The 12,944-nt window shown below is 61.0% G+C and overlaps 3 protein-coding genes across 3 annotated transcripts; all 3 read left to right on the plus strand.

Moving 5' to 3' along the window:
* Positions 1-861: 861 nt before the first annotated feature.
* Positions 862-2,976, plus strand: LDBPK_320980 (hypothetical protein, conserved; the record flags this gene model as incomplete). The annotated part of the gene is made up of 1 exon (XM_003863466.1): positions 862-2,976. One exon carries the CDS (start codon positions 862-864, stop codon positions 2,974-2,976), a length of 2,115 nt encoding a protein of 704 aa, XP_003863514.1.
* A 1,036-nt stretch (positions 2,977-4,012) lies between these two features.
* On the plus strand, positions 4,013-7,204 carry LDBPK_320990 (hypothetical protein, conserved; the record flags this gene model as incomplete). The annotated part of the gene is made up of 1 exon (XM_003863467.1): positions 4,013-7,204. The coding sequence occupies one exon, from the start codon at positions 4,013-4,015 to the stop codon at positions 7,202-7,204; it is 3,192 nt and encodes a 1,063-aa protein (XP_003863515.1).
* Positions 7,205-8,213: 1,009 nt separating this feature from the next.
* LDBPK_321000 (hypothetical protein, conserved) lies at positions 8,214-11,018 on the plus strand (the record flags this gene model as incomplete). Its single annotated transcript, XM_003863468.1, has 1 exon — positions 8,214-11,018. The coding sequence occupies one exon, from the start codon at positions 8,214-8,216 to the stop codon at positions 11,016-11,018; it is 2,805 nt and encodes a 934-aa protein (XP_003863516.1).
* Positions 11,019-12,944: the final 1,926 nt, after the last annotated feature.

Consider the following 12,944-nt stretch of genomic DNA (forward strand, 5'->3'; position numbering starts at 1 on the left):
GCGGCCCACCCCCGACACTGTCTGTGTGGAGAAGCGAAGCAGCCACCCCCCCCCCTCCTCTCCCTGCCGGTGCACGACCACCTCTGACCGTGATAGGGTCAAGCGCCCACGACGTAGGGGAGGGGGGAGAGGAGAGCAGAGTGATTCACCGCTACGGATGTTGGCGGTCAGGTCCTGGATGGCGTTGTGTCGGAGTGACCTGCGACGTTGAACATGTTTGCACCACCTGCATGATGGGCAAAGCGCTAGCGTGACTCGAGCGTACCTCACACCCGGCCCCTCACACTGCGCACTGGTGTGGGGCGCCTGAGCCACCGCGAGCGGTGTGTGTGTGCGCGCACCACGCGGTGAGCTTCTCAGCGGGGAGGTGGGCAGACTTTGAGGCAGGGGCCGTGCTGAGGTGACTGGGTTGGCGGAGGGCTGCAACGCGTGCTGACGGCTGCTTCGCCACACGTGATGGTCCTGTTGCAGGCCGGGGTGGACAGAGTGGTATTCAAGTTATGCTGTATGGTAGAGAATGGTCTTGCTGCAAAAGAAGAAAACGCTGTCGGCTGCTTCGCTGGTTTCCTACGTCGTCTGGGTTACGACTGCTGCAGCTCCCCCGTTACTACCACATTTGTCAGTGGCCGACTCTGCCGCAGAAGCTTTCCATGCGTGCCGCTGTAGGTGGTTCATGTTCCTCCTCACTTTATGCCGTTCAAGCATCCCTTTTCGTTCTCTTTCGAAAGCATTTAATCACTGTTCTTCGCTCCTACGAGCTGGCGCTCGCTTCGTCATGAGCGCGCAGATTAACGTACGTGTACGCTACTACGGTCGTCCTAATCCTTTTCTGATCTGTTGTGGTGGTGGGGCCGTGCAGACATGTTTGTCGAAGCGGTGGTCTTGGTGGTGGTGCTTCTCATCTGCTGGTATGTGAATTTCCGTCCACGCTCGACGAATCAGCTGCGGCCTTCTTATCAAAGTCATCACTCAACGTCCAGCGTTCCTGCCGGCGACTATGTCGTCATCGGCGGAGGCGCTGCAGGGCTTGCCGCTGCGGCGGAGTTGCTGCGTCGCACCAACGAAATATGTCACATCGTCCTGATCGAGAGTGGGGGGGACCCGCAGCCAGCGTCTTCATCAGCCCTCCTCTTGGAAGCCGGGCGACGCGATCGGCTGCTGTCCTTCGCGCCGGACCTTGTCCAGGTCCCACTGGAAGCGCGGCTTAAGGGAATGCACCCCACCTTCCTGGGCGGCACACCCGATGAAGGTTACCTTGCTCAGCGCCCATGGCGCTTTTTCCAGGCGGAGGAGGCCCTTGTGGCCGCCCCCGCGACGGCGGGCGAAGCAACGGTGACAGCAGCGGCACCAAAGGCGAATCGATATTCGCTCCTCCAGTACGCGCCCTACCCTCGCGGAGTCGGGCTGGGCGGCACAGCGCAGCTGGATTGGGGCATGCACATGAACTCTCTCTGGCCAATCGCGGACGAGGCAGTGCCATGTGCCGAAAGCGCATCGTCCCGCGCGGCGCAGAGCAGCTGTGAATCATTGCCGCAGTGGACTCGGTTGCCTGTGCGCTTCGCAGCCGTCCGCAATCCTCTCTCCTGGGCCTTTGCCGAAGCCGTCAAAACCCTCAAGCTGGCTGCCCCATACCTGCCCACGACGTCCGTGCCTGTCAAGCGGGGTGTCGTGTTTCCTTGCTACCTGTACCTCGACGAAGATGGCAGGCGTCTCGCATTGCCTTCCGCTCTGCTGGGCGATATTGCCGCCGACACGCTGCACCGGCGACTGAGCGTGCTGACAGGGTACACGGCAATAGACGTCGACGTGGCGACGCAGGATGGCGGCGAATCGGAAGAGCGTGGACTGCGTGTGACAGGTGTGCAAGTGCGCCCCAGCCGCGGCGACGCAGGTGCGATCGTCTCCATCCCCGTCGGAAAGGGCATAGTCGTTGCGGCCGGCGCTTTACACAGCCCGCGCCTGCTACAGAGGGTGGCCAAACACCCTGCTCTGCACGTGCTGAGGCCGCCACCGTCCACAGTCCCTGTGCGCGATGCGCTGGCGCTGCCACTCATCTTCTCCTCGGTGCCGGCAGTATCGGCGGACAGCTTCAATGCGCGGGATGCGAGGTCGACTGCGATGTGGTGGCTCACGCAGCGAGGCCCGTACTTGACACCGCTGTGCGACACTCTCTTGTCGCTACCGCTGCCGCACATCGCCCCGCAGGCGGAGCTGCGCGTTGTTCTCTTCCCCTTTGGTGGGCGCGACGCCGCCCGCTTCAAGGGCATGGGATGGGACACCGTACTCGGAACTCCGCTTCAGGGCTTCACAATGCTTCTCATCGTTCATGGTATTGATGGGTTGGAGCATGCGCTGGCGCTGGATACAAAGGCGTCTCCACCTGGTGCAACGCATGCCCGCGCGCTCTGCTCTCACCAGGCTGTCTGCCCTTTGTCCGAGGAGGTGCACCACCAGGTCCAAAACGCATTCCTTGCAGGCATCAAGGAGTGCCGCCGCCTCAGCGAAACCCCACCGCTGTCGAATCTAACGTTGGAGCCGGGAGTCGAATCAACTGACTTTACTCTCCTCGTCGCCAGTGACGAAGCGAAGGCTGTTCGACTCGCGCAGCTTTCCCGACTGCCGCCGTCGAAGCACTCGGCTCGCGGGAAGGTGGAGCTGAAAGAACTGCGCGAGTGGTCGCACCGCGTCACGGCGACGGAGACGTACATGCGCCGCTATGTGGACGCGCACGCATATTGGCTTGGCTTTGCCAGTGGCAGCAGCGAGGCCTTTTTGGCCTCATCGTCGTCTGCGTCCTGCTCGTCGCGGGTCACAGGGCTGCGAAACGTGTTTGTTGGGGACAGCTCCGCAGTTACCACTGCGCAGTGGTCCGATGTGGGAAAGCGCGATACACTCGCGGCGGGCAGCCGTAGCACCAGCATGGATGCCGCAGTGCGGGCGGCGACGGAGCTTGTGAAAAGCTGCGGTGATTTGTAGGGGCGTGGGCTTGAGCAAGGGGGTAGTGCAGAAGTGTTCAGGAGGACGCGCGCGCAGCTGCGGGGAACCCGGGCGCTCTCGCGCACACGTCTTGTTCCGTGTGTGGCGTCTGCCGATGGCGCGGGAAACCCAAACGTATCGAAAGCCCTCTCTATGTCTCCCCTAGCACTTGGCGCGCGCTAAGGATCATGTCTGTGCCCTTGGAAATCATGTCGCTACAGGCTCCTGCTCCTCCATGTTTTACCCGAACAACGTGAGGCAGCGTTGAAGGAGTTTGTATGCGGAGCTCAAGTGTGCGTGCTCGTAGGTTTTGGCTGTCGTTAGGTCCCGTAGATGTTCACAATGGTGTTTTCTATCGACGTAGCGCCAAGCAGCAACGCGAGGAGCCGGCGAATGGGGAAGACGGGCATGGCATGCTGCAGTGAGGTGACATTGTACGAGCCTGCGCGGAAGCGACTAAAGACGAGGCTCGCACGCCGAGCCACTTCCTTCTCTTCCTCGACTCTCTCGACACCCTGACGTTACTTGAGCTCGCGACGTGCTGCCGTGGTGCGATAAGCATTGCATGACCGTACGCAGAATGTCTGCATGTGCTCGTGTAGGTGTGCTGGCTACCGCGTCTCCGCATGCGCTCTGCGCTTTCTTTTTTCCGCTTCACCATCCTCGTTCGATCTCGTCAATTCCCATCCTCCTCTCTCTATCCCTCTGTGTGTAATCGCGACCACGGGCCACGGCTTGCCGTCAAGCGGCCGCGGTGGGGCGAGGCACGCTCGCCCCTTTACACTGACGCTGATGTCTCCCGCTGCTAACACAACCGTCAAATCAGCACACTGCACCTCGTCTCCGCTTCTGAGACGCCGTCGGACAGCCGCCAGCGGAGGTCGGGAAGGGCTGTGCGCCGCACTGCTGTGCAGCCGATCTCCCCTCCCCCCTACCCTCGTGAGAAGCGGCGAATGAAGCTGCTTCCAAGACACCTAAAGCGCGCACGTATCCCAGAGCAACACGCAACGGTGCACACCGCAAGACCACGACCATCATGGCGCACACATCAAGCGTGGCATTGACGGATGAGGAGGTGCTGCGACGCGTGCAGCTGCTCGGCGACGCAATCGCCGAGGAGCAGCGGCAAACTAAGCCTTCGGTCGGCCTGCGGCAGCCGTCGCGGGACTGGCACATTCAGGTTCGGCTGCTGGAGGAGGTGACGTGCTTGCTCGCCGACGACATCTCCGGCCGCCGCGCCTTTGTGGGGTGGATGTCCCTCTACATGAGGAATTGCCTGCTGCACGCGCTGCAGAGCCGGCGCGCACCAATCGCGTTGGCAGCGGTGAACGCTGTGGGAACGGTCGTTCAACATGGCGCCTGTCGCGGTGCTGTTGCAGTCGTGTGCTCTTGGTTTCTCGCCTGCCTTGTGCGGCTCGCCGCGAGCTCCTCTGCAACGTCGGCGGTTTCCGCCGCGGCAATGTGTGTGCTCCTCTCCATGGCACAGAAATGTGTGCTTACCCTCGAGGGTGTGAACAGCCTCTTGTGTGACTGCGGTGCTCCCAGTGCAGCCGTGCGCCGGCGTTCTCTTGAGGTTCTGCGCTCCTACCTGGAAGCGGCCAAGGGGACATCAGCCCAGCTGTCTGTCAAAGCCTACACTGAGGCGGTCCACCGCGTGATCAGCGATCGCATGCGTGACGCCGACGCCGAGGTTCGGCGTGCGGCGCGGCGGTGCTTCTGGGCCCTGCATGTCTTGGAACCCGCGTCTACAGGGGCGCTGCTTCGCGTACTGCCCGCGGGTCTGCAGCGTCAGCTGGCCGCTGAACGCGCGGATGCGATGCAGGAACTCAAAGCAGTGGAGCTCCCGCCGGCACCGCCTACGTCGCCGTCGTCGGCTCTGAGGAGTGGCCGCGCTGCGCACCGGAATCCACACGCTTTGGACGCCGCACACGCGTCCCGCACCGTCACGTTAAAGGATGATCTGCAAAGCGCAGTGGCGTGCCGTGCGCGCGCGGTCACGCCACGCTCCACGTCTCCAAGCAAGGCACGTCGGCAGCTGTTGCGGTCGGCAAAGGAGGCGGCCGCCCACCAGCAGAGGCGCACTATGCTTCCGACGCCGCATTTGTGCGCAAGTGGACCGGGTACCTTCGCCACAGGTGCTGGATCTACGCGCCTTTACGCCGCATCGCGTCGTGCCGGTGGTGGCACGTCCTTGCTCACATCGATGGAAAGCACCGACTGGTCCATCCGGCGTGCTGCCGTCCTTGAAGGGCAGAGGCTGTGCGAGAGCGGGTCCTTAATGAGCGAGGACATCGCCCAGTTACTGGCAGGGCTGCTCATTCGTGTTCAGGATATTCATTTTCGCGTTGTGGAGGCGGCACAAAATTTTCTGCGCACGCTGATGGCGCGGGCACCAACGGCGACGCAGAACGAGTTTCAAAGCCTGCTGCCCTTCCTGGTGAGTGCCCTCGTCCGCAACACGAGCCACGCTCGACCGGTCGTGCGTGCTGGTGCTCGTCACTTGCTCGACCGCATTGCGCGCACCCATGAACCCCCGCTGGAGGTGCTGAAAGCGGTGCTGCGCGCCGCGGACGACGTCGGCGGCGGCAGCGCCGCCATGGATCAGCGCTGCGCGGAGCTCCTCCATTATGTGATCGTGGTACATCCCTCTCTTTTCGCTGAGACGTCGTCGATGGGCATCGCTGTACGGGGCATTCTCGCTCATCTGCGCGCGCTGGAAAGCCGTCAACCAAAGGAAAGCAGTCGAGCTGGAGTGCGGGTGGCACAGGTAAGCTGGTTCACTGCGCTCGGTGCAGCGCTGCTTGCGTGTCCCGAATCCTTTCGACAGATAGCGGAGCGGCTCGCGCCCTCGGAGCAGGAGGAAGTGCGTGCGGCCCTCCGCGAGAGCTTTGGCTTGATGGACAAGGACTGGGAGGGGAAGTTTCCGGACGTCTGCGCAATAGGTAACGAGCGGCTGCGCTGTCTCTTTGCCGAGGAGCTGAAGGCCTGCGCGATGACGGAGCGCGGTGTGACCGGCACTTTCGAGCCGCTGCCCGGTGCAGACCGCCGAATGACCAGGGGCGGTGGCGCGTCGGACGTGGCACCTCTGAGTAGTCGTGCGCTGCAGAACGCCTCAATGCTGCTGCGTGAGTTTCTCTCGGTCGACGAAGCCCGCCTTCTGTCATCAGGAGCAGCGCGAGAGTTGCCAGAAGACGCCGTCGCCGGTGCCGCTTCTACGCCAGTGCACGCAGCTCTGCCTGAACTGGCGCGGCCGGCTAATGCAAGTTGTGCGCCGTCTCCAGTGCTTGCTGGTGTCGATGGGGGTGATGAAAGCAGCGTTGCCCATGCGACTGTGTCGCGGCGCGCCTGGCCCGGGCCACAGTGTGGCAGGGACCCTGTTGCTCACTTTCTCCGTCAGCGGCCGTACTGCAGAGACACCGAGGAGCGGCGCTGCGCCCTGCTGTCCTTGGCGGAGGCGCTACGCGCTGGCGGCCCCGGCGCTGAGAGGGAGAGGGGAGCGGACGTATACCGCCCGGATTGTGTACCAGAGGATGTGGAGCGGCTTCTGGTGTACTGGGAGCGCGAGCTATCCGGTGTGGAAGGGGCGACGCACCACAACGTGCGATGGGCTATGGTGAAGGCGTTGCAGGCACTCCTACAGTGGCCCGCTGCCAGATCGGCCGTGTCGCGGCAGCTGACTCGCGTATTTAGCATCTGCCGCGCTGGCCTCGACGACCCTTTTTTGGAGGCACAGCTGCAGGCGGCGTGCTGCCTCGACACCCTTCTGACCGTTTGCAAGCCCCCAGCGGATCTCTGCCTCAGCGCCATCGCCAGTTGTGTAATGCGGTGGTTGGAGGGTCCCATGGGCGACGGCGCCACTTCAGGCTGGCTGGAACTTGTACACATGAATCTTCGAGTCGTCGAGCAAGCGCAGCCGTCGCTAGCAGGGGTGAAGGGCACCAACAGACTAGCCTCTGTAGTGCTGCCAGACGAGACAGACTATCAGCGTCATCCCACCCTGACTGCTGCGGTACTCCATCGAGTTGTAGCCGTGCTGAACTGCTGCCTCAACCATTGTCACGTTTCTGTACGGTTGTGTGCTGTGCTGGTGCTTGTGGGGATTCGGCGCGCATTGGGGGATGCCGTAACGCTACCGTTTCTGGCGCCGCTCTCTGCTGCTCACATGCGCCTTGTTGACGTCTACCTGGACAAGGTGATGGAGGAGCGTCCATGGCGCCTTCTGACTTGACCAGCTTCACGCTGCGGAATGGTGATGTTGCTGGCGGCCGCACCACAACGCTACGCGACTGGTGCTACACAGCAATGCTGCTGCAGTGGCACGAGTATTCTCTTGAGGCAGCGAGAGCGTGCAGTTTGCTCGTTAAAAGCTTTCTTGTGCACCCCAACTTGTTCGGCTCGCCTCACTCACCCCCCCCCTGCTCCCCCGTCGCAACGGCGTCTAGAGCCGTTTGGACGAGAGCGTCCACTTGGATGTGCGTGGATTCGCTTGTGCGTGTCTGGGGTCGTTTGATCCTTCTCCATCCTTTCACGCGTTAGCCTCACATGCTGCACTATCCTTCCTCCACGTGTGTGTGTGTGTGTCTGTGTGACGGCGGGATGGAGACACGTGTGTTTTGTGCTGTTTTGCTGTGGCTCTGTTTACGCGCTCTGTATCGATCCTGCCAACGCGCGTCCTCTTCCCTTTGGCGCATGGCAGGCGGAGGGAGCACGAGAGAAAGGGATAGAGCGGCAAATGAGGAGATGAGCACGTTGCGTCATTTCGCGTACGTCTTTTTTGGCCGAACGCTACACCTGCATGGGCGCACAGTGCCCCTCCCCCCCCCCAACTCTGCCCGCGCCGCCCCTCTCCTTTTCCGCCAAGAAGCTACCTTTACACCCCTCCTTCCCTCCCTCTACGTTATCCTCTGTCGCTGTTTTTTCAACCGTCGATTCCCTTCTGCACACACGACGTCCACACTCACGCCTAGATGTTCACGTGTTTGCTAACTCCAGATACGTGCACATTGTATCCTGTAAGAGCTTTCCTTCCCCCTCCCCACCCCACCCAAGCCATTGAGTCCACCGATCAACAACAGCACCAACAACGTAATACAGAGGCGATTCGTCGTACGAGTACACACTCAAAAGCTTCGCGCGCGCACGCCCACCAGAAGAAGAGAAAGAGCTCAACCCTGTTCGCTGCAGGGGCACGCTGAACACTCCCACACTCGCACGTAAAAGTACAGACTTTTAAATCCATGTCCTACGTTGTGTACGCGGTGGAGAATGCGGATCGGATGATCCTGATGGGTCCGACGGTGGCGGACCAGCCCACCTTCAAGGCCATCACGCTTAGCTACATTCAGGCGCCAAAGCTGGCACGCCGCACGGCCTCTGGCGACTTCACGCCGGAGGAGCCATACGCTTACGAGGCGGCCGAGCTTATCCGCTCCACCTTCATTGGCAAGCAGGTGCAGTTCGTCGAAGACTACTACATCGAGGCATTGCAACGAAGCGCCGGCCGCATCATGGGCTCTAACCACCAGGAAGCTACGGGCATGCTGCTCAAGGAAGGCTTGGCCACGCTGCCCGACCGTATGCCGCCGCGTATAGAGAAGGAACTGTACGAAATATACTCGCAGATGTCCGCATCAGCGCGCGCGGCCCGCAAAGGTCTCTTTAGCGGCGATAGTGCCAAGCACGTGCGCCACATGAGATCGTATGCCCCAGAGGAGCTCGCAGAGAAAATTGAGGGCGTCAAAGGCCAGCAGCTCTTGTCGCGCGTCGAGAAAGTGGTGTCGCCGACGCTGCTCATCATCTCCGTCAAGGAGCTAGGCGACACGCAGTTCGCAGCCCATCTGACCGGTGTCACCACAAAGGACAACGGCGACGAGTCCATCAACGCCGAGGCCAAGTTCTTTGTTGAGCGTCTGCTGCAGAACCGCAATGTGAAGGTGCGCTACGACGGCCTCGACGGGTTCAACAACGTCATGATTTCCATCATGTCCCCAAAGGGCTCCTTCCAGGAAGAGCTCCTGTCCAAGGGCTACGTCAAGGTTCATAACATGACATTGCCGCTCTCCACCCGCATCGACGAGATCGCCTCTGCCGAGGCTGCCGCCAAGAAGAAGCGCGTCGGGTGCTGGAAAAACTACGTGGAGCCAGTTGTGATCGCTCCGACCGAAACTGCCAAGGACGACAACGGTGCCTCCGCCCCTGCTGCTAACGGCGAGGAGGCCCTGGTCGACTCCAAGGCCCCTGCGGCACCCAAAGTGGCCGGTCTTCCGACCACGCTGCCGGACGGTACCCCCGGCCCGGTGTACACGGGGCCGATCGAGTTTGTTGGCACGCTGGTGCAGGTGGTGCACGGCGACACAGTCGTTGTCCGCGACGACGCCTCTGGTCGCCTCTTCCGTGTCTCTCTGGCTGGCGTGCGCAGCAGCAAGAACATTGACGGCGACCAGGACGGCAACTCGCCCGAGACGCGCGTTACGTACCGCGACTACTCGTGGGAGGCCAAGGAATTCCTGCGAAGCCGGTACATTGGAGCGAAGGTGGTGGTGCTCGTCGAGTACGCGCGTGTGATGCCGGAGACGAAGGAGATCCGCCCCGCTGCAACGGTGGAGGTGAAGCACACGGGTGTCAACATTGGTGTGGCGCTGCTGGAGACCGGCTACGCTACCTTCTTCCTCGGTCGAAACGACAAGAACTCCAAGGCGAGCGAGCTGGCCGCCGCCGAGGATGGCGCGAAGGAGGAGAAGAAGGGCATTCACCGCGACACCCCTGCGCCGCCGATGAAGGTAGTCGAGCTGAACCATCTCGGGGAGACGCGCAGCCGCTACTACCTCAGCTTCCTCCAGCGCGGTATGCAGGGTAGCCGGCCGCCGTCGCTGAAGGGCGTGGTGGATCTCGTGCTCGGCCCCAGCTCGCTGCGCGTGTACATTCCGAAGGAGAACTTTCAGATCCCGGTCAAGGTCGCCGGCATCGTGACGCCGTCCGCCGCTTTTAACCCAAACGAGAAGGCGGACCCGTTTGCGCAGGAGGCGAAGGACTTCGTGATCGACCTCGTGCAGCAGCGCAATGCCACCATTCAGGTTTTCACCTCCGACCGTGCAGGCAACTTTATCTCCTCTGTCACCCTGGAGGACGGCACAAACATCTCCGTCGCGCTGGTCGCCGAGGGCTTCGCGACGGTGGCGAACGCCGACCGCTTGCCTTTTGCGCAACAACTCGTAGACGCGGAAGGTGCCGCGCGCGAGGCGAAGAAGCACATCTGGTCCGCCACGGGCGCCATCCCGCAGCGTGCAGTGAAGATGGAGCAGGAGCGCGCCGCCTCCAACCCGCAAGCGCTGGCCCGCGTTGTCGACGAGACGTCCAAGTTCGCGCCGTACATGATCACCGAAATCGCCGACGACGGGCTGTCGGTGTACTTGCAGGGCTACGACGCAGAGCAAGACAGCAGGAAGGGTCACATCCAGGATCTCATCAACCGCACCGCCGCCGGCGATGGGCACACCCCCAAGAAGGGTGAAAGCGTGATCGCCCAGTACAGCGGTGACAAGACGTGGTGCCGGGCCACAGTGCTCAAGGCCCCACGCGACGACAGGGCGGAGGTGAAGTTCATTGACTTTGGCAACACCGAGACCGTGCCGGTGAAGAACATCCGCGCCGTGCCGCGCGGCCCCGAGTACGCGCTGGTGCGCGACACGCCCGCGTTTGCGAAGCTGGCCCGCCTTGCCTACCTCAAGTCTGGTGATGCGAATGAAATGCTCGCTGGCGCCACCTACGCAGCCGTAGAGGAGTACTCTGACGGTGAGGTTCTGGCGAAGGCCGTGTACCGCGACGGCCTTGGCAACGTGTATTATACCGTCACCACCAACGCGAATGTGCCCTCGCTGAGTGAGACGCTGCTGCAGCGTGGCTTGGCTCTGCTGGACCGCCGGGCCTCTGCGGTGGACGCTACGGATTATCGCCGCCATGAAGCTGCGCAGGAGATCGCACGTAAAGGGCACAAGAACCTTTGGCAGTACGGCGATATTGACGAGGCTGACGTCGACTACTAGAGGGGTGCCGTACACGCGCGCACACACAAGCACGCGCACAGTTTCACAGAAGCCCCTCCGCTAGGGCTTCTTTCCTTTTTTGTCTGTGCTTCTGGCTCCAGGGAGTGAGCGCCGAGTGCTGCCGAACGTCTCCGGGTGAGATCGGCAAGAATGTGTGACTTTCGTCTGTGCTTCTTACGACGATGGTGTCTGCATGCGTGCGTGGCGAAACCTCAGCGACTCTTTTGCCTTCACCGCGCCAGCCCTCTCTATTCCTCTCTCATATGCGCGTTTGCCCTCTACTGTCTGTGTCTGTATATATACACACACACACACCTGTGTGTTTGCCTGTGTGTATTTGGACGGGGTGTGCGTGTGTGTGGATGAGGTTTCTGTATTTTTTTGTGCGTTTTCGTTTTCCACATGGGCGTTTCTTCTGTTTTACTTTTCTCTTTTTCTCTATGGATGCTCCCTACCACCCTTAATGATTCCCTAGTGTTTGCTCTTTGTCATTTTTTTTTTTGCGTGCGCACGCGGTATCGCTCGCTGAGAGATTGTGTTCGATGTCGCGTGCTTGTACTTCCTTGTCTCTCTTTCTCAGTGTCTCTGTAGAGGGATGCGGGTTTGGCTGGACAGCAGGATTCACTGTCATGCGTCGTAACTCACGTGCCCTTCTGCGTGCTCTCACCACTTCACCCTGTCTCGCTGATGTCTCCATCACGCTTGTTTGTGTGCCTGAGTGTTTCCGCTCGCGTCCTCTACCGCATGCGTGAGGGTTCAGCGACGGAAAGCTTACTCGCACGCGGGTTGTGTGGCTTTAGCCGCCCTGCTTGTCAACTAGGTCGGTTTCACGTCCCTCTCTCCCGTCCGCGTTGCCTTTTCTGTAATTGGCGTTTTTCTTTCCTGTGTGCATACGTCCGTGCTGTTTGGCCTCAACGCCCGGTGATGTGTTGGCGACGTGAATAATAAATGTGTCTTTCTTTTCTCCCCGTCATGAGCCCTGCGGGAGGCGATACGTGCAGCCGGGCAGCGAGGTACATCGCCCCTCCCTCGATCTCTCCAGCCTTTTATCTCTTTATCTCGGCTGGTCAATGGGCAACGTGGAGATTCCATGAGCTGGCGTCCGAAAGATGAGCGCGTACCATTTCGATTCACGACTTGCGTCAACTTAGCCGACACGTGCCGCATGTGGTGGTGGTGTTGCGTGGATGTCGATGATGTGTTCTGCGTTCTTTATCACGATCTGAAAGGGAGTTTACCTCCTCCACCCTTTTCCCTGCACATTATCTACGCGCTTGTTTGCGTGGGCCTCTGCAAGCCGCGCATGGGCTGGCGGGCGGGGGCGTGTGCTGACAGCCTTTTTGTGCGCATGAGGCAAAACAAAGCAAACAGGCACCAAGACGAAGGTGGAACGAGCGAGCTGTGCAATGACTGCTGTTGTAGAGCATTAATGCCGAAACGCGTAACAGAGGACCTGATGCGACTCCTGCCAACCGCGTCTCACTGCGCTGTCGCTGTATTTTCTCACCGTGGTCGGTCTTCGCGCCATCGAGGAACCCTCTCCCCTCTTTGCTTCATTCGGTGAACGCAGTGGTAATGACGGTGTGCTTTGTGAGGTGCGAATTTGAGGAGAGGGGTGTGTGTGCCCCGTACACACGCAGCAGGCTCTGCGGCATAGTCCAGGCACCCACTATTTCTGCCCTGTCCTCATCCTATCACAACAACAAAATAATGTTGTGCACTCTCTTTGTGTCTTCGTGTGCCGTATCCTCTAATGTGGTGTTTGCTTCCTTTTTTCTTCCTCTCTTGACTGCCCCCCCCCCCAACCCCGGGTGACGGAGGGGGGGACCTCAATGTGTGGTATCTGAGGGCGCGGCGCACCCCCGACACTGTCTGTGTGGAGAAGCGAAGCAGCCACCCCCCCCCCTCCTCTCCCTGCCGGTGCAC

This window comes from Leishmania donovani, chromosome 32, assembly GCF_000227135.1.
Source record: "Leishmania donovani BPK282A1 complete genome, chromosome 32".
Classification (NCBI taxonomy): Eukaryota; Euglenozoa; class Kinetoplastea; order Trypanosomatida; family Trypanosomatidae; genus Leishmania; species Leishmania donovani.